Genomic DNA, 26,558 nt, shown 5'->3' with positions numbered 1-26,558 from the left:
CTGGGTAATTTTAATATGAAATTTTAAAGCTCTGCCCCACTTTTAGACGAGGGGGAAGACAGAATGTCCAGATCCAGCCCGAGATGGACACGAAACCCCATTTTTCCCCAAAAAGGTCGCCCCACTTTCCTGGCTCCTCTACGGCTATGTAGCTGTGGGATGTCAGATCCGAATCTCGCTGCTAGGCGGTCCGGTCCAATCAGCACATTTTACAGACCCTGCATGTAACCCGTCCCGGTCTCACAGGCGTCAAAGGCAGACTCAGAAGCCCAGCCCCGTTTCCATTACCTCACGACCCTGGAGGCATGTACGTGTTTGAGGGGGTCAGCTATGGGCAGCCGGGTAGCTCACGACCACAGCCTTGAAACAAAACTGCTCCATGGGAAACCCGTCATCAGCTTCGCAGACGGACACAACCCCAGCCCTTGGAGCAAAAGGCTCTCTCGCCGAAAGGGACAGGCCAGGGAAGGGCCCCTGTGCCCAGCCAAAGCCTTGCTCTGATACAGCTGGGGTGGTCGGCATCTTTTAAAAATCCTCTAATATCAACTGTGGCAAGGGCTAAAACCACTGGCTTGGAACAAGAGTTCCAAACCTCTTTGAAAGAATCTGCTTTATTTGCTGGGAAAGCACAGTCCCTAAGCAGAGGCATCCACGATTTGCAAATAACATCACTATGCTTCCAGCTGTCCAACTTCCAAAGTACTGACAGGTATTTTTTGAAATGCAGCCCAGGTAGAGAACATAGATTGTGTCCTACATTCAAAATTCATCTTTCTAGAAAGCGTGTTTCAATGTCAAAGGATAGAAAGCAGGCCGTGAATAGGAGACTAAAATTAGCTCAAACCACAAATAACCTAACACACTTATCACTTCCTTGTGATCAACCTACAAAAATCAAACACTAAAGGCACTTACAAAACTGAAGGTGTGGTGCCCAATTCATCCTTCGCTTTCAGCTCTGTCCCTCCCTCCTTCTAAAACGGACCCGGTGTGTAAATGTTACCAAAAAGTGACATCTCATGAACGTGGAGGCAAGCGCAAGGGGAACCATGAGAGCGAAGTTTTGCCCTGTGAATCAAACAGCCCACACCGTGCAGTGCTCGAGTGGTTAGAACGGTAACCACCTCCTCGCAGCAGCGAGGATAGGAAATTTTCGATGGCGGACCACACCCATCTCCAGCTGTGTCTCACACCCAGCGCTGGGGACTACCAGCTCCCACTTCAAACCAAAGTTGCAGCCGTTCAGTTCCTCAGTCCCGTCTTTGAACAGCCACAGCTCCCAACCAGCGGCGTGTGCTGGGAGACACAAAAGCTTGTTGTCAACAGGCAGTGGAGCAGGCTGCCGAAGGACGTTTACCTGACAAATGTGTTCAGGAAGAAAAGGCAGAGGGTCTGCTCCACTGCACCCACGGCCACGGGCGCTGTCGCTGCAGCGTGACCGTGTTCCCACAAGCTGTCTGGGCAAGACTCAAGCTCAAGATTCAAGCGAAGGGTGGGAGGGAGTGCCGAAGCCCAGGTGAGCCCAGAAGCTACCACCTGCCACCGGAGACTCAAGTGTTACTCAAACTCTCAAAAGCATTCTTATCGGCAGTTAGAAAAAGAAGGGAAAGTAGCAGACCCGGGTAGTTATTTGTGGTGAGAACAGATGAAAAGGAAACACTGCCAATGCCACTAACATTCCTAGGATATATCAAGAAAAGTGTCAGTAGCACATGAAGACTATGTAAACATACTTGGAAACAGTAGCACGGCGGGTACATAAAGGACCCACTCCTTCCCTGGAATCCCAGCATCACGGGATATTCAAGGGATATGTGCACCAGCTGGTTCTTCTGTGTGGCCAGGTCACCTGGTGTCCCGGGGGTTGCTCCAGTAACGTGGCCTGGTGCCTGCAAACCCCATGTAGCTTAACGCAACTTCCTGATCTTGCTCCATTCTGTGTCACTCCACCTCCAAGGGCGATCCTAAAGACCCTGGCCGCGAGGAGGTGCTGTCCAGGTAGTAGAGAGGTAGAATGCCCTTATCTCTAAGACGCTCTTAGGATACGGCCTACATCAGGGTAAAAACAACAAAACAATGTGAACAAAAAGCACAAAACAAAATACCCTCCCCCCAAAAAAGGCCACTGGATATCTTCTCGGAGGTCCCTTCTTTCTGCACAAAAAGGAGCCACACAAGCACCTGTGGCCCCGTGAGAGCATATTTTGCCTTCGCCCTCGCAAAAGCAAACCGAACCCCGACTATTCACACGGCGAGGCAACACAAAATCTGAAAGGGATAAATACAAGAGTGACCAGTGTGTAACCATCAGGGAGTGTGGAGCTGATCCACCGCACTACGCTAAATGCGGCTTGCCTATTCATTCTCCTGAGTGAAGTTGTATTCAGAATCGATTTCACCCACACCCGTTCTTAAGTAAGCCCATGTGCTTAAGAGAGCCCCCACTATCTGGAATAATTACTTGATGTCCACTTTCCTGTAAGTGATTCACAGTAGTGTTCAGTCCTCCGGGTTAATCAGTGCCCTTCAGAATAAAAACTAGCTCAGCTGTCTGCTAGAGTTCAGCGTGGCAACGAGATTCTTCAAAAGGAAGAGAGGCGCCAAGAAGAGATCCATGAAGAAAGAAAAAGGAGGAGAGGTGCTTTGTAACAGAGCAGTGGAGAGAGGGAATCATCTTCTCTCTCTAGCCACTCACTAATACGTTTGTAAAGTACACGTTTGGAAACCTCGCTCTGCTACGCTCATCTGATCTTTGCAAGCGGTGCTGCGCACCCACAAAGCCACAGACACAGCCAAGGCTTCTCCTTCTTCGTCTGTAAAAGGAAACACGCCTCCCCCGGCTTTGGGGAGGCGCCTCGGCAGCGACAGAGAAGCCCACCCAGGGCACAGGCCCCTCGGGCCCAGAGGTTTCCATCGGCCGTGGTTCAGCCTCCATAAGGATTTAGAATTTCCTGGCACAGTGCTCTATTAATAGCAGTGGGGAATATACATATATTCTCCAAAGAAAATACGGGCCTGAAGTGTCACTTTGCTAATAAGCCACGTTTACTTTTTTTGAGTCCATACTGAAGAACTGGGTTCTGGAAGCACCATGGTGTGCCATAAAACGTCACTGCCTTGGCAGAAACATAAGCATTCAGAACTGCTAATTGAATCATGTCACCTTAAAAAAAAAAAAGACTGAAAATCATTGACCTCTAAGATGCTCTTAACAATACAGTTATTAATTACTGTGTCTGCAGTGTCACTTGTACCACATCCCAGGATCAACTCACTGGTGTGTGTCGGGGCGGTGGTGGTGGTAGGGGGGTGTTAAGCTTTTCTTTGGTTATTTATTTTGGGGGGGAAAATCTTCCACGTGAAACAGTCTTGTTTCCAGACATTCCAAACTTACAAACTGTCAGTCAGAGGCTCACGGTTATGCCCAGCTGCCCTGAAGAGGGAGAAGGCAGCAGCTAGCAAACGACACACAGTAAAGCATTATTTCCAAAATGCTGGAGACTTAGGTACTTTCTTCTCAAGTATTGCAGATATGTAAACTATCACACTATTATTCAAATGAAGTTCAGACCAGATGTTGGTTTCTTTAAAAAATTACAACATAAAGGGCAGCTACTCTTTATGTACCTAGCTAGGGCTGAATCTTTCGTAAATTCTCAAGAATCAGTTCCTCTATCTTTTACAGGAAAAACCACCCAATTGCTACTTAAGAGAAAAAATAACTCATGTGTCAGGGCTACTCATTTTCCCACATTACTAAATCAAATGAAGCCTACTTATTAAGAATGCTTAATTTAGTACCTCTTAGAAAAAAAAGTCAATTCTTTTGCATCCTTAATTGTCCTCACAGAACTCCTATGCATTTCTTAGCCTAACCGCACCCACCGATGCCCACACTTCCTGCAAAACTGAGAACCCCTGCAGTGTTTTACAAGGGTTGCTTCAGGAACACTGAATCTTCTTTGCGAGCGCATTAAAGACTTTTACTACTTAAAGTGAACCTGGTGATCAGTTAGTCCAGGATGACTTTTACAAAGGGAGGGACTGAAGCCCGAAGAAGGGAAGAGACCCACTCAGCATTGTTGGGTTTGGAGCCAAGATGAGAGCAAAAGCAAGAGGCTGAACCACTCTGCAGGCCCGAGGGGGTCTGATCGGAGGCCCAGCGTGTCAGCCTGCACCTGCACGCCCTGACACAAACCACAGCCCGCGGACGGCTGTCACCATGGTGAGCCGTATTTTATACCTCGCAAGCAGAAAACACTTTACAAACCAACTCCATGCGAAGCCCTTCTAGAAGGCATGTGAGAACAAGTCAGGAGTGATGAGGACAGAGTAATTCAACAATTCTTAGAGAGACAGACACATCACCTGCAAACTCCCCATCAAACTGGCCTCGGACCAATTATCAATTTGTGGTTCAAGTTCCTGTGAAACGACCCAGTGGCACCAACTCCTACTGGGTAAGAACGCCCTGAGCCCTTCTCCCCAGTCACCAGTGGGCAGTAAGCAAGTGCCCATCCGGCCACGGCTCACGACGCGGTGGCTTTCTCGGAGAGTGACCCCTGCTACGAGTACTATCGTCCCTCGTCCCCCTCGTCCCCTGCCTGCACCCCACAGAATGGGAGTTGAGAACCATGTCTCCTTCGGCTTCACACTGCCAGGGCCTGGTGAAGTGCTGACAACAAATTCAACGCCAGCATTTGTTAGGCATGTGCTCTGTGCCAGGTGCAGAGGCCACCGCGATGAATGAGCAAGAGACCTGCTGGCTTCAGGAAGCTCGGACTCGAGGGGAGGTAGGCCCGGATAAAGAATCGGCTCCCGTGCGTGAGAGCAGGGCTTCCCAAGGGGTAAGTATGAAGCTGTACGGAGACGCAGGGGCCAAAGAGCAAAGGTTTAGTGTGAGGAGGCACACGTCTGAGTGGACAGGCGGGCCAGACACAGTGTTGAGCCAAGGAACACAGGGACAAAAGAAGAGGATGGGTCTGAGAAACGCTGTGTCTTCCAGTGTGGCTAGAACGGCAGGCACACGGGAGGGGATGGCTGCCATACTAAGCTGGCTGCCATACTAAGGAGCTGGGACCTTGCAGGCATTACGACAGCACTGGAAGGAGTCAGAGTGACGGGCTCAGGTCTGTTTGTGACACAGTTACCAGCTATCACGTGAAGATACACATGGCGGGGTAGGGGGAGGTATGGAGAGACTTCGAGGGACCATGTTAACACGAGACTGATCTCGCTCATTTCTAGCGTGAAACTAGAGACGACTGTAGTATCACAGGCACAGTTTGAGAGCCTGGACCACTGGGGTGGTAGCAAGGATGCTGCGGTGACCCATCAACGAAATGTGGTGGGGGGAATCAAGGGCTGGTCTCAAGTCCCCAGCACCCATGGATACTCAAAACACACACAGAGGGCCTGACACCAGACGGCGCTGGCTCGGGAACCCAGAACCCAGATAGACGCCCCTGTCCCGGACCACGGGCAGCAGCTAGAACCATGCCCGGCCTGTCCGTCAGTGTTAGCTGGCTACCGTGAGTGAATGAGGACAAACACTGAGGGGAGGAAGGCCAGGGTGTGCAAAGCCCATGTGGGCTCGGGCAGGCTCAAGAGAAGCACCTGCAGTTAAAAGCACATCACAGGACAACATTTCTACACTTGAAAACCTCAGAAAACAGACAATACAAAAACAGAAACAGGAAAAGAAAATTATTCCAACAGTTTATACTTCGAAAAAACCCTACAGGACATTTTGTATGCATTCCTTTCTTGAAATTCAGTATATATTCAACCACATTATTCAATACCAGGTATTTTTACAGGTTTGGGGGAGATATTCATGCTAAAATGCAAAGTGCAGTAGGAAGGCCATGGAGCCCAACAGCAGACAACTGGCAACCAAAAATCGTGTGCATTACCATTACCCGCCCCCCACCGCCGACCTGTGTTTATGTACTTCCAAAAGTACAAAGTATTCCCATAAATATGCCAGCGATGTCCAACAAATAATGATAGCAGAGTTCCCTCCACTGTTTCTCCTTGTGCTCCCAGTTAATTTAGCAGGAGCCCAGACAATTACAAAGGTCTTAACACGGTTTCCAAAGTGGTGATCAGACACCTAAATTTAGTTCACTCAAACCGGGGCTAAACCAGAACATTTAGATCTAATGGGTCACTTGAGATGACTAGCACTTCCCAGTCTCTCCATGTCATTTCCGTTTGTCTTTTTTTTTTTCTTCTAAGTGAAGTGAGTCACAGTGTATATAGATCTATCTCCTCTTCACAAAATACAGTTTTTCTCTGAAGAGAATGGTATTTAAACAAGCATTACTGGAAATTTTTAATATTCATCTCCTTGGACTAAAACAACGTGAGGTGTGCATGGAAGTGAAAAATGTTAGTGAACCACTGTTAAAACATGGCCTGAACCTAGGCAGGCATTAGACCGTGCTGCATAATGAAAGCAGCTGTAAGGGCAAACGTCAGTTGGAAGAGCAGCCCATTTCGCAAAGCCTGCCTCCAACATGGAATAAATCTTGCCTTCAAGCCTCAAGCTACAGTTGCAACCTGCTTTATGTGAAACAGTCAAATCATTTACATTGAAAAGCAGTGAACAGTGTGAGAGAATCAAAGAATTTAGAGATGAAAGAGCAACACCTGACCCAAACCTTAAACTCTAGGTGGCAGGCAGCTTATCAGCTATTTGCATTCTTCCAAGCCGTCTTCTCATTCCAGCTCCAAAAATCACTCCCTTTTCTCTTTCTGTGTTCTGTCTCCCCTTGGAAGGTCAGCCCACCTCAAACTCTAGGCTGAGTATTACTTCCACTTTTCAAATCAGGTGTACGTTGTTTCAGTGATGGAAAACAATGTTGGAAGCCATCTACATGTGCTATCAAAGCAGACTTTTTATAGACCTACACGCACATTACTGTCTATGCTCTTCATTAGTGCTGACAGGTAAAAACATGGTTATGCTCACAGGTTAAGTTTGCACAGAATCTTCGCCGGATACTTTTGCTTTCTAAACAACCACATTCCTCTGTGTTCAAGTCTACTTCACCCTTTGTTCATTTCCCAATTGTTGCCAAGGTTTTGGATCTTTTTGTTCTAGTTACAAACGTTACTGTGTGAAAGGAATTGCACTGCCTTGTTTACAAAATTTTAAGTAGAAGTATTTTTCTAATCACAGGAGACTAAGCAAGCTCAAGATGACTTTGTACAAGACCGTCCTCATCGTAACGCCCTATAAACTGTTAATTTTGTTTAAATTTCCACTTTCTCCCAACCTGAAACGCATTTCTCTGAATTCCTGAAAAATAATGATTTCGGTGAATTGACGCATACTTTGGAAAGTTTGCTACTTTCAACTCAAGGTCATTGGAACTCTGTTTTTAAAAATGCCACATTGCCCAATAAAGAGCCACTTTTCAACTCAAAAAGAAGAGCTTCTGATTTCAATTTTCGAAAACAAAACTACCTGTATGGTAGAGGTGAGAAAGCCCACAATGGACAACTCTCTAAGGTCAAAAGACGTCACCTCCAGGACCCTGGTGGTCCATTAGTTCAGGACATCTGAACACACAGCAATCCTGACTAAGTCTTGGGGTGCAAATGCAGTAGGGACACCTAAGAACAACGAGGGAAATGAAAGACCAACGTGCTCCAAGCTCTGGCCTACAACAGTAAGCAATCAAATTCAACCGAGAACTTTTTAGAATATGAATTTGCTGTTGCTAACTCAGTTTCGGGGTACGAGATCTCCCCCAGTGCCTTCTGGGGGCCCCCTCTACCTGTGTATCATATAGCACAATATCCAGCATTTCAGGGCAATGGTCTTTTTCATTGAGAGCCACCCCAGACTCCACTGCATTCAGTCTGATGTGGACACTCTCCCTACACACTCCCAACGTCGCTAGTAGAATTCACTCAATGACTTCAGGTAGGCTAGACACAGGATACAAACTGGATATATTTACCAATCATTCTTATACAGACTACAGTGGCTATTAGTCTATCAATAACAAACATACATTATAGTTGAAGTAAAAAGAATCCTGTCAAATAAGCTGGATGCAAATGCACATGAAACCAAGCTACCAAAAAAAAAAAAAAGGCTTTCCTTAGTCAAGCATACCAAAGAATCACTCAAAGCGTTTTTCTTTTTTAAGTGGAGCTCAAAATAGATTTTAATGCTACCAGCTGATGGATCTCCCAATTTGCCTTTGAGCCTATAAGCTGGTAACAGAGTCGACTACCTTCTCCCTTTACACTAGTAACAAAATCTATTCTGTGCATCGTTTATTGAAAATACCGAGTGTGGTTTCGGTTAATCCTCACAGCCCCCGCACTGACATTTAATCAGGAGCACATATTTTCTTGCGAGGATCTAGCTGCCTGCAAGGCAGACCGCTGCGGGTTTTGAACCTGAGGTTTGAGAGGTATGTCAGAAACCTTCCTAGCTTTTCTCTGTGAACCACCGATGATGATAATAATAACCCTCACCGCCGATGAGGGCTGGGAAGGGCCCCATCATCTCAGCCCCAAGCAGAAGATGCTCATCGGGGAAGGGTGCTATTCCAGAGAGGGCAAAAACGTCAACTTCCCCCGGCCCCTGCCAGAAAGGGTAGCACCTCGGCCCCAGGGCAGTGGGCGCTCGGGCCTCGGGGCTGGGAAGACAGATCTCGGGCCTGATGCTGCCAGGGCTTGCGGCAGCCACTCGTTCCGCTCGAGGAGCGACCGTCTCCCTCTGACAGTCCTTCCCGGATCCGCCTCCCCGAGGCAGCCCACCTCCCGCCCGAGGGTTTTGTTTTCTTCACAAGCACCTGCCACTATCTGACACTATCTGCTCGCGTGTTGGACCGCCCTCCTCGACTCGAAGCTCCTCCACGCGGGATGAAGGCTCGTCTGCCTCGTCCGGGAGACGCTACCTCCGGCGCCCGAGCAGCGCCTCGCTCGGGACCGGCGCGCCGATTCCCGTCCAGTCAATGAATGAACAGGAAGGGCGAAGGGGGCTGTCACGCCGGGGACTCCCGGCGCGCACCGAGACTGGGGGAGAGGAAACGCGAGGGAGGGAGGGGGAGCAGCCCTCTCCCCCTGGGAGACAAAGGAAGAGAGTCCGAGGTGGTCCAGGCTAGGAAAGGAAGTGGTGGGGGCGTTCTGCCAGCCCCGGGGGACAAAGAGTGGCTCGGGAGGGGGGCGGGGCCGGGGTGCGAGGGATTCGCGCCGAGAGCACCGTCCGGCGGCCTCCGGGCGTGAGAGGTCACCGGGCTGGAGGATGTGAGGTAAGTGCGGGATCAAAGGGGACTGCGAGGTCCGGGGGAGGCGAAGGCCCACCCGAGGGACAAAGAGACGCGGAGCTGGGGGGGGGGGGGGGCGGCCTCGGCGGCCGTCGGATCGAATCCTCCAGCAGCCGGGGGCGAGGCGGAGCTCGAGACCCAGAGAGTGAGCGGGGCCCCGGGTTTTGAGGGGTAGGTTCACGAGGCCTAAGCCAAGGGCCTGCCGCGCTCCGGGGCGCTCCCGCACCTGGTAAATGGCCGCCCAACTCCCGGCCTTGTCGATTTGCTCGAACTCCTTTTCCATCTCCATGACGGGCCAGGGCGGCTGCCGCGCCTCCTCCTCTGCCCACTGCGCCGTCTGCCGCTCTAGGCCGCGTCGCGCACTCAGCCGGGAGCCCCGCTGCTAGACTCGACTCCCGCCGCTACCGCCGCCCTAGCCGCTGCTTCTTCATGTCAACCCGGCAGCCGGAAGTACGCACAGCGCTACCTCGGGCTCCGCCCCCCAAGCGTGAGGGCCAATCAGTGGTCGCGCACGTCGGCCAGCACTTCCTCGGGGCGGAGCCAGGGGGAGGTACCGAGGGAAGCGGCCTCAGCCCCGCGAGACGTCTTGCAGCGCTCGCTCCCTCCTCCGGTACCGTCTCCGAGCTTGGGCGTGGCGAGAGCCCGTTGCCTAGGCGACCCTGGGAGCCCCGCCCATGGCGCGTGGGTTTGCAAGGCCTCCGCGGATCGTGAGATCAAGCCTCCAGTGGGCCCGTTGAGTCACAGGGTGGCCTTGAAGTAGTCATGCGTGTTTCCTGCAGCTCCAGGGCCCTGGCCTCAGTGCTCCAAGCTGGAGAATGGGCCTGAGAAGCATGCTCCATTTCCTCCCGCCTCCCGCCTCTGGCCAGATGTCTGCTCATTTTTAAAAAAGATTTTATTTATTTATCTTTAGAGAGAGGGGGAGGGAGAAAGAGAGGGAGAAAAACATCAATGTGTGGTTGCCTCTTACACGCCCCCTACCAGGGACCTGGCCTGCAACCCAGGCATGTGCCCTGACTGGGAATCTGACTGGAGATCCTTCAGGTCGCAGGCCGGCACTCAATCCACTGAGCCACACCAGCCAGGGCTGCTCATTTTTTTCATGAAAGTTACAGCTTCACGATTCACCAGGCTACTGAGAAAGGTACCCTACTGTCTGTACTGTCCTTATACTGAAATGCAAGACTTCTGTCTGGAGTCTCCCAATTAAGGGTGCCTCAAATGAATGGATTGGGGTCCTGGCTTTAGAAGTCCCTTCAAAGGATCAAGGACAGGTTGCTCAGACTGGTCTCAGTGGAGCACAGATTCCATGGTGCATTAGTGTGTCGAATGATGCAGATTTCTTGGTCCAACCCCAAAGGAGTCAGATACCAAGAATCTGTGCTTTTTACCGACAACCCCAGCTAATTGTACACTTACAATTCTGGAAGCACATATGAGAAGGGCTAGTCAGGTTGCCTTCCTGCAGGTTCTACTTAAAGCCACCCAGCTCTGGCCTGGCACATTGTATGGACCATGAACTGCATGGCGTCAGAGAACCTAGAGCAAGGTGTGTCGAACTCATCTTCACCAGGGGCCACATCAGCCTTGCTGTGGCCTTCAAAGGGCTGAATGTAATTTCAGCTCCTTAACAGTTAAGGAGTCATCACATGTATACAGCCCTAAAATTACATTCAGCCCTTTGAAGGCAACCTCCAGGCTGATGTGGCCCCGGTGAAGATGAGTTTGACACCCCTGACCTAGAGAACCAAATCTTCTCTGTTCCCTGTTTGCAGCCCTAGCCTGTCCAGAGCAGCAGCTGGCCTTGCTGGTTGAACTAATCCCTTGAGTGTTTGTGGCAGGCACTGTGCCTGGCATTTCGAGTACGCACTCCCAATCGCCACAGCAATCCCACGACATAGGCACTACTATTACAAACAGTTTATGGACAAGGAAACTGAAGTGCAGAGAAACAAAAGCACTTGTCCAGAGTAGCATTGCACATCGGCGTGAAAGCCAGGATTCTAACCCAGTCTCCAAAGGAATGCTTGCTTTGGAGCCAGGCTGCCTGGGTCCAAATTCCAGTTCTACTAAATTCCAGGTAGCTATGCAACCTTTAGCAAAATACCTAACTTTCTCTGCCTCTGTTCCCTCCTTTGTGAAATTAGGATAATAGAAGTACCCACTTCATAGGGGTAGTGTGAAGATTGAATGAGTATAGTGCTATAGTGAGTGGCTCCGTAAATATTAGCCCTAATTATTATATATCTCCACATAATAGCGAGCGGGGAGGTGAATGGATTCTTATTGAATAAATGCAGCTGGTTTCATAGGCAATGTCTTTAGAAACTGAGTGTTCCATGGGAGAAATTAACAAAAGATGCTCATTGTGGTGAAAAGTTTGGGAATCCCACAATCAGAGGCTGCCTAATTTAAGAGTTAGTCAATTGAAGTGACTCTCCAGGCACTGGTATACTCTTCCTGCCCTCATTGATTCGAGTGCCAGTAGGTCTGGTACTCCCAGAACTCAGGGGAAGAGAGAGTGGGGCTGGTGCATTCCTATCCCTGTGGGCTGAGTTAAATAAGTAAATAAATCAAATGCCTATGTGGAGCCCAAGTGGCCCTCGTGCCTGTAGGGAGTGTCACCCAACGACTGGAGTGGCCCTTGCGTGGGGGCCAAAGCTATGCACAAGATCTTGATAGAAGAGACGGGCGGTGGCTGTCTGAAGCAGGGTCCACGTTTGGGCTGTTTAGTGACTGTTAGTTTCTTAAAGGTGTTGTAACAAGTGAGCACAAATGTGGTGGCCTAAAACGACGAATTTACTTCGGAACAGTCCTGGAGGCCAGAAGTCCGAAATCAATGGGGTTACAGGGCCACATCCCTCCGAAGGCTCTCGGGGAGAACCCTCCTCACCTCTTCTTGTTCCTGGTGGCTCACTGTTGCTCAGCTCGTGGCAGCCTCATTCCCGCCTCTGTCTCCGTCTTTATACGGTTCTCTTGCCTGTGTCTCCCCCTCTGCCCGCTGTTTAATCTCTCTGAACTTCTTGCCTGACGTTTGGTGGGGAGGAGGGACCCATGGTGCCGGAGTCCTCCACACCCTTCTAAGGCTTCCTCTCATCTGCAAGGCTCACCGATTCCCTGCCAAGGCCGGGCCTTGGACCTGCCCGGCCCTGGTATGCCCCAGAGATATGACGGCAGTGATGGGAATCTCGTCGTGATGACTGGTTAGAAGATAAACAAGTGGCCGTGTGTCATGAGAGCTGAAACCTTTTCCTGGCAGGCATGAAGTCACCCGGTTGCTCTGGCCTCTCCTTCACAGATTTAGCTAATGGAGGGAATCAATGACCCATTAAACTTTTTTAAATGTCCTGCCGAGTTGTCAGTGGAGAAGGATGGCTGTTTCCCAAGGATCATCGACTCCTAACTGAGCAGTGTCAGCAAGTTGCCTGGTAAAATCGGTCCTGGTCTTTTTTTTTTTCCTGGCAGATGGCTCAGTGTTAAGAGCTCGGGATCCAGAGTGAGACCAAATTGGTCTCTGATGAAATGCCGTGTCCTCGGAGAGGCCCCTTCTGACGCCTCCTAATAAACGGTGCCCGTCACTCTATCCCTTTCCCTTCTTTGCACTTACCAGGCCTTTGGTGTCCTGTTTTCTCCCTAGTGTTACCACAAGGCATCATGTTACATATGTGTTTCAGGTGTTTATCGTCTGTGTCCACCACTAAATGGAGACGGCGTGGAGGGGGGGGAACTAAGTCAGTTTGGTCCAGTGCCATCTTCCTTAAGCTGCACGGGTCCTTGGAGAGTTTGAGGACCTGAGTAGACAGGGCTTCCCTCCACCTAAGAGACCCAGAGCTGCAGGGTCCTCAGGGTCTCCCAGCTCCCTCTGTCCACCAACGAGGACACACAGCCGGGGAGGGAAGGGGCCCTTCCTTCGGAGATTCACACGAGCTCTCCTAACATAGTTTGGGCAGCTCGCCTAGTTGGCTGCTCTGGGGGTCAGCCGAAGACACCCCTGAGACAGAGTAACTGACTGGGGCCCAGCCGAAGCCCACAGCACTGGGAACTGGAGGCACGAAGCTTCCCCCCTACAGCCAAGACAGCACTGGAGAACAATGTCGCCGAGCATCTTCCCCGTCCTGCAGGTCAGGTGCTGTCCCGTTTGTCGGATGAGAAAACGGCTGCTCAGAGAGGGTAAACCCCCAAATGCAGAAGGCTGGCCCCGGCGGCAGCGCTGGAGCAGCAGGCTCAGTGGGTTAGGAGCCTCTGCATCCTGGGCTGGCTCCTCACGAGCTTTCGGGCCGTGGGCAAGTGGCTTAACCCCCTGGTGGCAGCCCGGATACTTTCCACTGAGAAAAATCCAGCTGAAAGTGGCTTTCACAAACCGGGGAATTTACTGGCTCATGAAACTGGGAAGTCCAAAGATGACTTGCTTTAGGCAAAGTGGCATCCAGGGGCTCAGACCAAGTCATCATGACTGTGTCTCAGCAGCTCCTTTGTCTGTGTCCCCTGGCTTAGCGTTACTCTCAGGGGGGCTGTCCCCGCGAGGTACCACGCATGGCTGCAGCAGCTCCAGGCTCTCCCATCCTGCCTGCTCCGCAGCTCCGATAGAAAGGGCACTTCTCTCCTCCCCCTCCCCCCACCCCGGGGTGGCAGCACCAGTCCCGGCCTTGAATGCCCTTGGTCCAGTTGAGCCTCACACGCCATCTCTCAGCTGGGGGAAATATTGGCAAGTGAAGAGATGGAGGCCCCGAGAAGTCAATTTCTTAACCAAGGTCACACAGCTGGAACTGGTGAGCTGGGGTTTACACGCAGGCAGTCTGGTCTCAGCCTCTGTGCTCTCAGCCATGACGTTCAGGCTCTGCAGGGACTCCCGTGAGCTCTAAAAAGACTATAATGATGAAGAATTAATAGTAGTAATAACATCACGACAACGACATGGTGCAGCCTGTACTATTGTAATTCCCCATTTGAACCAAGGCACAGAGAGGTTAAGCAACTTGCCCATGGTCACACAGCTAAGAAGAAATGGTGAACCCAGGATGTGAACCCAGTTTAGCTCTAGATTCTGCTTCCGGTTCTGAAATGCTATGAATGTAGGCGAGTTCTGCCCTGTTTCAGAACTCACAGGAAGGCTAACAGCCCAGAAAGCTCCCTGTTCTCATCTTCACTGGGCTCTTTTCCCCATCCTCATAAAGGCTCCCCCTCCCATCCACCCCCACAAAGCATTTTAGACTTTGCTCCAAGCCATTAAAAAGAAAACAAAGATAAACACATAAATTGAATCCTGAGCTGCCTGTCCTGTAAGGGTGACTGTCCTGGTCCGGGGAGGGGAAGGCACTCAGGGGGAACTAGGGCATCACATGGGTTCTGAGAAAGGAGGGCCGGAGGCCAGGGGGGGAGGTTGGAGAAGGAAGTTGGGCGTTGGCCTCAAGCTCTCAGAGAAGGAGGAGCCTGGGAGGGTTTCCAGAGGTCACTGGAACTGCCCCTCCACCCTCCGTTGAGAGGTTCGGATGGGAGGACGCTTCGGTTGCACACACAGTGCTTCGGGGCGCAGGTTCTAGAATCGGGCTCCCTTGGGCTCCGTGCCCTTTGACAAGTTCCTCGCCCTTCCTGGTCCTCGTTCTTCCATCTGTTGCTTAAAACCAGGATGCAGTGGCTGGGTGAGATGGTGTCTCAGCCTGGGCTCCAGGTCACAGCAAGGACTCGGGGAATGTAGCCGAGGTTACTATGATCCTACAGGTTGCCGAGCGGAAAGAGCAGGCTGCCGTCTGTCTCCGGATGTCTCCACAGTATATGTTGCAACCTGCTGTTTACATCTGTGATTTGCGTCCTGCGCGCGGAGGCGAGCAGGGCCGGCGGGCTTTGTGGCGTGCGTGCGTGCGTGCGCCTGTGTGTCGGCGCAGAGCCGGCTCTCGCCCTCGGTTCAGTGCTCTGCCGTTGCTGTCTTGAGGTTCTTAACCATTTTTGACCCAGGGGCCCTGCACGGACGTTTCGCACCGGGCCCCGCCAATCACATAGACAGCCCCGGTGGTGAGATGCTAGAGCCCGATTTCTTGAAGAGGGCTGGAAGCAGTTTCTGTCTTTGAAGGTGGTAATGGTCTTCCCCCTTTATTCTGAGAGGAACCACTGCTCCTGGGGGAAGTCCTAACGCAGTGACATTATCCAGATGCAGATTCCCCACATTGGGTTGCTTGTTGGTGTTCAGTAATAGGAATTATAATAGCTACATGTGCCGGGCATCAACTTCGCGCCAGGTCCTGTGCTGTCCTAGCATTTTACCTCTCCCATCCTCCTAGATCTCCCCGGCAACCCCATGAGAGGGCCTGCCGTTAGCCTCATTTCACAGGAAGGAAACAGAGTGGTTATGCAACTTGTCCACCACTGCACAGCAGTGGATAATGTCTGGATGCATCTGTAAGTTGAGTGGGTCTGTAGCAGGGCTTTTAGAGAAAAAGAATTACCTTCTAAGTTCACATGGAGACAGAGGTGTTCCTGGAGTCCTTGGGAGAGAGATGTATCTTTTCTTTTTTTTTAAAGATTTTATTTATTTATTTTTAGAGAGAGAGAGAGAGAGAAACATCAATGTGCGGTTGCTGGGGGTTATGGCCTGCAACCCAGGAATGTACCCTGGCTGGGAATCGAACCTGGGACACTTTGGTTCCCAGCCCGCGCTCAATCCACTGAGCTACGCCAGCCAGGGCTTAGAGATGTATCTTTTTGATCAAGTATTTGCACCAGTCCATTCGTATTTGAAGACGGAAATGGCCTCCTGTTTGAGACCCGACTGTGCCAAGAGGGAGGGGCTGGCCTGGACCTCTCTTCCCCGTGTGCAGGAGGGAGACCCAGGGAGAGGACCACACTTTGTGTGACTAAACGCAGAGGGACCCCGATGTGGGGGAATATGCTCACAACTCTCATGCTGGCCTCACCTGGGCCGTAGGGAACGGCGTGCCGGAAAGGGCTTTCCTCTGAAGGACCTGGATACTTCCGTCGCCCACACCTGGGATAGGCAAGGAGTGGGGGAGGGGAGGGAGGGGGCGGCTCTAAATTCCGGTGAGCAAGGGTCAGGGAGGCAGACTGGCTTCCACACCGTGGCGGGCAGCCGGCGAGAAGAGGGAGGGAGAAGATGGGTACGAGGGAAAGTGCGATGCGGGTGCGTGGGCTCCAGGAGCTCTTTGCTTGCAGTTTCATTTGGGGTTTTCCTGTTCTGCACTGTGTCATCCCCATGTGTCATCCCCAAGGCTTCAGTGGAATGTTGTCCCCTGCTATGGGCTCATCTTTGGTGTTGGGTCAGATACTAATTGTCCCCAATCTCAAGTCTCCTCTTCTTTCATAGAAACGAATTGTAGAGACCAGGATTTCACAGCATAAAGACCGGTTTTCCCAGCATCCCTTGCAGCTAGATATGCCGTGTGACTACATGGTGGCCAATAGCATATGGGTGGAAGTGATGTGGTTCTCTTCTGAAGCAGCCCTTGGGGCCCTGGGGGCAGTGGGGGCCTGGAGCGGGGAAATTCTTTCTTTCCCTTTTCCTGCATCTTGCCGCCTGGCATGTGGACACTGTGGGCTTCACCATAGAATGTGTGGACAAGGGCCTGGTGTGGAGAATGGAAGAGAACGAGATGGAAGGAGCCTGGCACCCTGGCCCTGTGGCCACCATCTGCAGACTGATCACACCCAGAAGACACACGAGAGACGTAGAAAGGGCAGCCATGCAGCTGATGCACACGCGTCCAGTCTTCCTGGTTGCTTTGTTAGTGGGGGTCTTGGTCACTGTAGCCAAACCTATATGCTAATTAACCTAGCCATGTGTCGTGGGGTTGTTAAGGAGGAGGATTGGTTCTACCTCCAGGTCAAGATGGTGTTGGGGGTGGGGAAGCATCCTGGTGCAGGCAGTGAAGGGACGGTAGACACGAACAGAAGTCCTGGGAGGGATGGCTCACTGTGGTTGCCGAGCAACCACAAGGATGGTCCATGGGACATGTGAATACCCCCAGAGATGCTGAGTAATACCCTGCAGAAAGAACCTGATAAAAGTTTGGTCTTCTTAAAGTCATGGGGTCCTGTTGTTATTTAGACATCAAAGGGGAAGTTGGAAATTTTGGGGACAGCTGGGGTTATAAATAGTGCCCAGCAAAGGTTAACTCCCTCCTGAAGCAGATACTGTTGGTTGCCTGTGTACACATCGCTCCCCTCCCTCTTCTTGGCTGCCAGGGCCCAGCCCTCAACAGAGGCTGAAAAACTGAGATGCGCCTTCACCGAGCCACTTCTGCAGTTAACGTGTGGGCCTGTGACTCAGTCCTGGCCAGAAGGATGTGAGGTGAAGTCTGCCCAGGAGCTTTCAGGAAAAGGGTTGTCCCTTTCGTAAGAGAGTCACGAGGGAGGAGATATGCCTCTTCTTTATCAGACGAGGGTGGGAAGGGCCCAGACAGAGAAAGCACCTGGGTTCTCGACAATAACATCACGTCGCTGACCTGTCCCTGCCACCACCTTGCGCTGGGTTTCTTTGTAGAGATCGTGTCTGCTTTTACTGTTGAATCTCCTTTGGTTCGGCTTTTTGTTACTTGCAGCCAAGTGCATGCTAAATGATACTGTCTTTTCTCTCTGCCCTCCTCCAGCCCTGGGGGTGGGGGGGGTGTCTCACGTTTAGCCACGCCCCTTTCCCAGAATGCCAGTCGTTTTGGAAGTCAAGATCCTTTGGAAACCACCTGCGTCAGTTTGTCATCACTGTCCTTCTCAATAAGAATCTCCCTTATCACTCTTGACTTCTTCATTTCGGGAGCAAGATCTGTACTTGGCTGGGTGGAGGCAGAGCGTCAGCCTTTGAGCTGACACCTAACTTGGCGTGGATCGAGCCTCTCATGCTAGCGTGATCAGTCCGCATGCGCGTCTCTCTTGGCCAGCGAGGAGCCGCTCTTGGGCACGCACTGTGCAGCATTCTTCTTGGTATATCCCCAGGGCAGCTCAGGACCCGTGGGACAGGAGCTGCTCCCTGAATGCTTGTTAAATGAATCTATGAAGGAATGAATCATCTATACCGAATTTTATTGCCCCTGTAAACAGAGCCAATTTCCCTCCCACCGCCCTCCTACACGACTCTAGAACAAGACAGTTCTTGCAGAGATAGAGCCAGGAAAACAGAAGTTAATCCAATTCCCAGTTCCAAAGGAGTTTGTAGCCCCCTTCTCCTTAAATTACCTTCAGTCCGCCGCCCACTGTTGGCTCAGCTCCAGCTCGGCAAGGAGCCGCCTTGGCCCGACCCAGTCTTCTCAAAAAAAAGGAAGAAGAGAGGGGGTGGAGAAGGAAGGGAAGTGCGTTCCTAGTTAAGTCATTTCAAGAAACATGGGAGAACGAAAATCAGAAGCAATTCAAAGTGGGCAGACTCTCATCGAGAGCTGTAAGTTGGAGCATTGGAGGTGGGCATTTTTACATTCCTTAATTCTTTTCCTCCTCACAAAAGGACACACACTTAGTGAAGAAGTCTTGAAAACTGCATGTGAAAGAGAGAAACCCTACTTTTTCCACGAACCACCGGTCACGGTCGCTGTTAACACTTTGGCACGTGGATTTTCACGATCCTTCAGTTCTCACTGTCTCTTCATCTCCACCCCCAGCTCCGCCGTTACCCTATCTGTCTGTCTCCAGGGCTCTTCGTCAAACTGAAACATTTCCAAGCTCCTCACCTTCACCCCTCCCTTCAGCATCCGGTCGGCGGGACCTAATTCCCACCTTACCAAGCAGCTGGAAATCAGGTCCGCCTCCTCTGTGGTACTTCCTGTGAAATCCAAGTACATTTTTTTTTTTTAACTCTGGCGATCAATCTCTCTTCTCTCCCTCCTCCTCCTCCTCTTCCTTCTTCTTCTTTTTCGATTTTAATTTTCTTTTTTTAGCAGCTTTTCTATCTCTTCTCTGTCAGGCACCATATGTCTCTGTTTTATTTTCTTACCCTCACCCAAGGACACGCTCATCAACCCCAAAGAGAGGGTAGAAGAGAGGGAGAGAGGGGGAGAGAAACATCAATGTGAGAGAGAAACACTGACTGGCCGCCTACCGCACATGCCCCGACAGGGGGCCAAAATTGAACCCGCAACCCAGGCACATGCCGTGCCCAGGAATCAAACCCACAACCTTCCAGTCCACGGGCTGACTCTCCAACCAACCGAGGCACACTGGCCAGAACTCTTCTTGTTCTAAACTGTTGCTTCAGTGTACACACCAGCGCCTTCTTGCTCTCCGTGCATCACGCAGGGATGCTTTGGCTACAGGTAACACCCGATCTGACTAACAGTAGCTGAAGTAGGTCAAAGTGTATTTTCTGCACAGAACCGGAAGCCTGGGGATAGGCGTTCACCCCTCCTGCTGGACACCTGCCCGTGTCCCTTCAACCCGAGGTGTTCACACCTGCAGCTCTCTGGCTGAAAGCTTCCTCCGGCCACAGGAGCAGGCCCGGCTCGCCTCAGGGTCAGGTTGGGGGTTCCCCGGGCTGCATGCCTTCAGAAGCAGCCCTCACCCGAATGACAGATGGAAGCTGGTAGATAACAACCTGAGCTCTGAGCTCCTCAAGTAGGCCACCTGGAGGTGGGGCCTTCGCAGCGTCCCGGAGGCCCCCAACCTGCCCACAGTGGCAACCTGCTCAGGAATGCCTCCTCCCTCCCCCACTCCTCAGCAGGTGCTTCCCAGATGTGCTCCCAAACGAGAAACATTCTTGCATTCCAGCCCTTGCCTCAGAGCTGGCTTCGGGACAGACTCAGCCTAAGGCAGCCGACTTGGGCTTTTCCTTGTGTCTGCCTAGCCTACAAACTTCAGATAGAAGCGTTTTCCTTGAGCAGCTGTGATTCTACAAACCTCTGGCATCTTTAAAAGAGGTGGGCATCCCAATGTCTAGTCTTCAGGATATCAAAAATGCCGTGTCTTCGCATAGGGACCCCTATTATACCTGCTTTGCGCCAGGCACTTTACATATATGTCCGATACAGCGATGTCACGAGCCCTCTGGCCCCGTGAGTCACTCAGTCTAAGTTCAGAGGTCACCCGGTGGCGGGGGCCAGCCACCTCTCTTCGGGGCTCGCTGAGAAGCCGACTCAGCGGGATGGTTGCCCACCCTAGCTCCGAGCCCCCAGGGCCGTGAGGCTAGCCTGAACTGGGCGACGGAGGGTGTGTAGGAGAACTTTGAATCGAGTCTGAGATTGAAGTTTCCTACAAGTAAATTTTTTAAAACATATAACAAGATAGAGAAAAATATATATATAATTACATATCTTCAATGATTTCCACAGATGGAACACACACAAGCAGCACCCAGATCGAGATACAGAACGATCCCAGCCACCCAGAAAGCTGCCTGTACCCCATGTCCACTTCCCCTGCTCAAGAACCCCCATCCTGCCGTCTAACGCCCTGGCTTAGTTTAGCCTGTTTTTGACCTTGAGGTCAGCGGAACCACGCAGTGCGCACTCTTTCGTGTCTGCCTTCTTTCTTTCGGTCCACAGTGTGCCCCTGGGTTCCATCCCTGCTGGGTGTAGTTGGGGTTCACTCGTTGAAAGGGACACTCTCATGGGAGGAGTTTTGAGCTGTGAGAGCTGAAAACGAGACAGCCTTGCTCACCAGGGGTCTCACACGCTAGGGAATCGGAGAGAGGTAGGTTGAGGAATGACTCTCGCCCCTTGGGAGCTGCAGGACTTTGCACAGATGACTTAACTTCTCGTTTCTCTGATTCTAGGAAACAGGGATGCTATTGGTTCCTGTCTCCTTAGGGCTTTGGGAGGGTCCGGGCAGTCAGTGCACGCTGCCAGGTGCTGGGGGCAGAGCCTGGCGCATAGGGAGCGCTCGGCAAGAGCCTGCTGCTCGCTTTGCCTCTGCTGTTAGTACTGCCGCTGCCCCATTGTTCCTATTATCACCCAGAGGCAAAGAGGAACTTTCAAAGGAGAATATTTGGTAGTAGTTATTATAGAGATAAAATGTCACAGTCACACCTCAGCAGGTTGAGACAGATCGCCAAGCCGGTTAGATGTGTCATCTCGGTTGTTAAACTGCAGGTCAACCCCGAGGAGTTAACGTGATAACGCTCCCTTGATAGATTGGGCAACTGAGACTCAGGAGAGGAGCTACTCCCTTCGGGTGACAGAGCCACACCATGGAGTCTTGCCCTTCTCTTTGCCCTTTTACCTAGTGCTGCTGGGCCTCGGGACGCATGGGGCCAGCCCAGTGGGCTCGAAGGATGCCGTGGGCTCCCCCGGCACGCCCCACCCCGCACCATGCTCCCTGTAGAGCAGGGGTGTCAAACTCATTTTCACTGGGGACCACATCAGCCTCACAGTTGCCTTCAAAGGGCTGAATATAATTTCAACTCCTTAACAGTTAAGGAGTAGTTATATTTATACAGTCCTAAACTTATTTCGGCCCTTTGAAGGCAACCACAAGGCTGATGTGGCCCCCGATGAAAATAAGTTTGACACCCCTGCTTTAGAATTTACCAGAATGTCTTTGGGGTGGATTTTCCCATCAGCCCCTTCACGCGTGGCTCAGTCTCTCCTGCACGTCCCACAAGCAGCACTTTGTGAAACATCAGGTGAGTCGATCGTACCCAACCAACAGGTTCTCAGGTAGCTCCACATGGTTCGGTGGTTGAGAATGTTGGGGCTTGGGGCTGAAATTAGTCAATTGAGATCACAGAAGTCTCCCACTGCAGGCCACAGACTGGGTTCTGGCCAACAGGAGCAGAAGGGGAATTCGTGAGAAGGATGCAAGGTCCTTTGTAGGAATGGAGAATGCTCCAGAAGCAAGTTTGGAAAGGGCTGGAAACAGGACGCCCTGGGGGATCTCGGTTGCACAAGCTGCCTAGTGTTCTCTCTAGCTTGACTGATGTGTCACTTGGGACGCTCTGGCTGCAAGTATCGGAAAACTCAACTCAAACCGGCCTAAGCAGTAAGGGAGTTGGTAGGGAGGGCAGCTCCAAGGCTGCTTGACTCAGAGATTCGAGAATGTAATCGAGAATCTAGGTCCTCTCTCTTTCCTCCCTCTGCCATCCCCTGCTGGCTTTGTCTGAAAGCTGGCTCCCCGTGTGGCTGCAGGGTGGCCAGCTCATGAAATTGTTAACATCCAGTAGGGAAGAGAGAGAGAGAGAACGTGGCTTCCCCTGGCTCTCCATGAAGTGGAAGGAAGCTTTGATTCCAGGAGCCTCTCCCCTACCCCCAAAATCTATCCTATGTCTCACTGGCCACATTGGCTTGGGTCTTTTCACCCTGAACCGATCATCAGCAAAAGGCACAAGGGCTGAACTGGTCCCCCCAGAGGACACTGGGCAAGGTCAGGAGGCATTTTTGGATATCCCAATTAGGGGGATGTTTGTGGCATCTCTGTACTAGAAGGGAGGGATGCAGCTAAACGTTCCACGGTGCCCAGAACGGCCTCTCCCGCCTTCGTGCACCACAGAAATCGGTCTGTTCCACAAGGTCAACAGCATCAAGGTTGGCAAGCTCTGCCTTAGCCTCACCGGGTCTTTCTTGCACCTGGGATGTAATAGCTGGCGAAGAGTAGCCTACAGTGCCCACTAAAACTTTTTTTTTCCAGAATTTTTTTTGGCCACTCCGTCCAAGATTGCAATTTCAGAAAGGGTTTGTTTGGCTTGGCTTGGGTCACTTGCCCACATATAGGCTGACAGAGTGCAAGGCACCGTGGTTGACCAGTAGTTCCCCCACAGGAGGCTTGGGGTCCTGGCACAGGAAGTGGGAAAGGATGTTGAAATGGCGAAACAACACAAGAATGCCCACCTCAACTTCTCTAAGGAACTTAAACTCTTGATGCTGCCAGAGGGGACACATTTCATGTCATCACTAAAACCCCCGCACAACTGGGATGCGCTTTCTCAACGACACTGCCTCAGAGAAAAAGAGGAAGACATTCAGAACGACACGGGGGGAGGGGGAGCATGGGACACCCCGGGAGGACATGGGGGAGGGGTGGGTAGAAGAAGAGGAAGATGTACACTCGCTTGCCTTAAAAGATGCCTGTCACCAATACTTTCCCCCTGTGCATGGGTGTGCCCCTCCTCCATGAGATATGGGGTCTACTCCTATACCCCCTCGAATGTGGACTGGCCTTGACCTTGTGCCTGTTTTGATGGTGTGCCAACAGAAGATGGTGGACGTGATACCGGGGCAGCTCTGGGCTTCCTGCCTCGTGGAGCCCCGAGCCACTGTGGGAGGAGTCCGGCCACTCCAGGGGGAGAGCGATGAGAGCGTCTTGGACGTTTGGCCCAAGTCAAGATAATGTCCACTGCAGTGCCCCTCTGCCCACACCTTCACGGGAGACCCCACTCCCCACCCCCCCGTGAGGACCGCTCGGCCGAGCCCGGTCAGCCTGCAGAACTGCGGGGAGGAGGGGAAATGGTTGTTTGGAAGCCACTCAGATGCGGAGTGGTGCATCAGTGGACAGCGGAACAGTGTGTACATACAGTGTGCATAGGTCATTCAGGTATCCCTGTTTTCACTACAGTTTACTAGTATTTTAATTGAAATAGTTTTATGGTAAGGGTTATAGAAATGGAGAAAAGAACCACCCCTCAATTATGTGGACTTAACCCCATCACAATCACTGTTAGCATTTCCCATGACGCTTTTCACACAGCGGCTTGAGTGCACCTTTTCCCCTTACCATCGTCCCTGCTCCACATCGCCGTCGAGTCCTGCAACCAGCGAACTACACTGACAACAATACCGTTACTAGCCCCTGACAGCAGACAGAATAACGGTTCCCCCAGAGATGCCGATGTCCTCCTCCCTCCAGTCTGTATAGGCGTCCCGTGTATGAGGGACGAGGCACAAGGGACCCTGCGGTGTGATGAGGTTAAGGATCTTGCGATGGGAGATTATCCTGGATTACGTGGGTCAGCCCAGTGTGAAACCACACGTGTCTTTCTAAAAGGCAGGAGGGTCCGAGTCAGAGAGGGTGACGTGAGGAAGGAAGCAGGGCCAGAGAGAGATCAGAAGACGCCACACTGTTGACCTGGGAGAGGGAGGACGTGCCGTGAGCCGGGGAACTCAGCCGGCCTCTGGAAGCTGTGCAGGCAAGGAAACGAATTCTTCCCTCGAACCTCTAGAAGGAGTCGAGTTCTGCCGACACCTGGATTTCAGCCCCACCAGACCCACGTCTGCACGTCTGACCTCCAGAACGATAAGACAATAACTTCGTGTTGCTTTAAGCTGCTAAGTTTGTGACAATTTGTTATAGTAGCCATAGGACACAATATTCACCTAATACATCACCTTACTTACTGCACATTTTACACACAGTATCTCCTGAATTCTCACAACGACCCGATGAGGCAGGTCCTATCACCATTTCGCCGTTTCTATTTTAGACATGAGGAAGCTGGTGCTCCGAGGGCTGAAGGGACTGCCCCAGGCCCCACGGCTACCACATGGCAGGGCCAGGGTCCCGTGTCAGCCCTGCCTTGAATGGTTATGGTCATGACACATGCCCCTCGTGCAGGGTTTATTTGGGCTCACGCAAACATGTGGGCATTGCGCTATGCCTCTGTCATGCTGCCATCTTCTAAAACTTGTTTGTTCCGGTGTTCACATTGTGACTTCTGTGGAAGGCCCCACCAGCCATAAAATAAAAACCCCAGTTTTGAAATTGCAAGGGTCACTGACTCTTAGACTTGACTGTTACTGGCACCAAAGTGCCTCATTTGAAAAAGATGAAATCCCAATTTACTCTGGGGTTTGGACGCACCAGGTGTGATTCTGAAGATCCGCCTGAATCTTAGCTGTTATGTCCATCTCCTGCTTTTGAGAGTAGGTTTTCCCGACCGATTTAGGGAAGGTCTACAAAGCTTCTGAGATGGAGTCAAGAATAAATGTGTCTACAACATGAAGACAGCCAAGAGGGTGAGCAAACAGGTTTCTTTCTATTCGGCTCCGTTTCCCCACCTTTCTGCCACATTGGGCTTTCCGTAGCTGAGCCCACAGACAGTTGTGAAACGCGCTTGCATCCCCCGAGACTGCTTTTGCATTGACCTGCTGAGAACACCGTATTTTGCCGTGTGTAACGTGCCCACGGTGTGGTGTGCATCATACCCGGGATTATCATACCCATGTGTGATGCATATCCTTATTTTTCCCTAAAAAAAATTGGGCACTAAATGCACATTATCCAGGCAAAATATGGCTATCTTTTCAGGTGCTGGAAAACAGCCATTCCTCACATCCAACACCGGGCAGCTGCATTTCGGTCAAGTTCTTCCCGTTGCTTACAGGTGAGCGCGGTCAGAATGGTTCTGGACGCTCACGGCTCCCCCACTGAAGTCAAGATTTGCTCCGGAGTTCTCACCAAGCCTAACAAACACCCCCCAAATGTGCCATTGTACTATAGAGTCTTCTGAAATAATTTTTTTTTACTATTTTTATTAAGACATAATTGATCAGCCCCAGCCAGGTAGTTTAGTTGGTTAGAGCGTTGTTGGAAATGCCAAGGTTGCAGGTTTGATCCCCGGTCAGGGCACATACAAGAATCCACCAATGAATACATAAATAAGTGGAACGACAAATCAGTGTTTCTCTCTAAAAAAATCAATATTTTTTAAAAAGACATCATCCACCTGTAGTAAGACTAAACATCCTACAACATACAAGGCAGTCCCCACCACAGGAAGGTCCAGCCCCGAATGTCAGCGGGGCTGAGGCCGAGAACCCTGCGCCGCAGCTGCGATCCAGGGACAACCTTCACTGGGGGCTCCCTTCCCCGCCGCCCTCGCCCGCTCTGAGGTCTGCGCCGCCCTCGCTGTTTCACGTCTCTTCCCCAAGTGGTGACACAAAGCCAAGGGGCAAGGATCCTGCCGTCTGGTGCTCTTTGTATGGCCTATAGTAGATGCTCAGTAAATGTGTTGGCCGAATGAGAATGCAAACGAAAACTGTCTTGTGACATATCTTTTAAGTTTGAGGACACCAGAAGGCTCCTTTGGGCTTCTGTCTTAATAATGTTCTAAACATCATTTGGGAAAAAAAATAAGTGGTGTTTGTGTGTGTGTGTGTGTGTGTGTGTGTGTGTAGAGAGAGAGAGACAGAGACAGAGACAGAGGCATTGTCTTTGCAGACTAAACCTGAGCTGGAATCCCAGCACTGCCCCTGAACTGCCACCTCACCAAGACCAAGCCATGGTTCCCCTCTGAACCCCAGCTCCCTCGTTTGTAAACAGGAATTGCAGCAAGATTAGCTGTCCTAATGGATGTCAGATGTCCTGTTGGTTCTGTAACCTCTTCCCCTTTTCCTCCTTCTCCTGAGTTTCCTG

The 26,558-nt window shown here is 51.4% G+C and overlaps 1 protein-coding gene and 1 long non-coding RNA gene across 3 annotated transcripts in view; both read right to left on the bottom strand.

Annotated features, from left to right (window-relative positions):
* Nucleotides 1-9,758, bottom strand: part of PTPN1 (protein tyrosine phosphatase non-receptor type 1) — a 58,796-nt gene extending 49,038 nt beyond the window's left edge. The window contains exon 1 of one of the 2 annotated variants that reach the window (XM_036009964.1): nt 9,520-9,758. In XM_036009964.1, coding sequence (XP_035865857.1) covers nt 9,520-9,582 — 63 coding nt within the window. In that variant the 5' untranslated portion in view covers nt 9,583-9,758. The remainder of the gene's footprint in view (nt 1-9,519) is intronic. The other variant, XM_028524948.2, reaches the window with a different exon arrangement.
* Nucleotides 9,759-13,402: 3,644 nt separating this feature from the next.
* On the bottom strand, nt 13,403-19,283 carry LOC118496856. The gene is made up of 2 exons (XR_004899413.1): nt 18,999-19,283; nt 13,403-14,148 (listed from the first exon to the last, which is right to left on the bottom strand). It is a non-coding gene; the product is annotated as an uncharacterized LOC118496856 (long non-coding RNA).
* Between the last annotated feature and the right edge of the window lie 7,275 nt (nt 19,284-26,558).

Source organism: Phyllostomus discolor, chromosome 9 (genome assembly GCF_004126475.2).
Source record: "Phyllostomus discolor isolate MPI-MPIP mPhyDis1 chromosome 9, mPhyDis1.pri.v3, whole genome shotgun sequence".
Taxonomy (NCBI): Eukaryota; Metazoa; Chordata; class Mammalia; order Chiroptera; family Phyllostomidae; genus Phyllostomus; species Phyllostomus discolor.
This window is presented reverse-complemented; position numbering and strand designations above follow the sequence as displayed.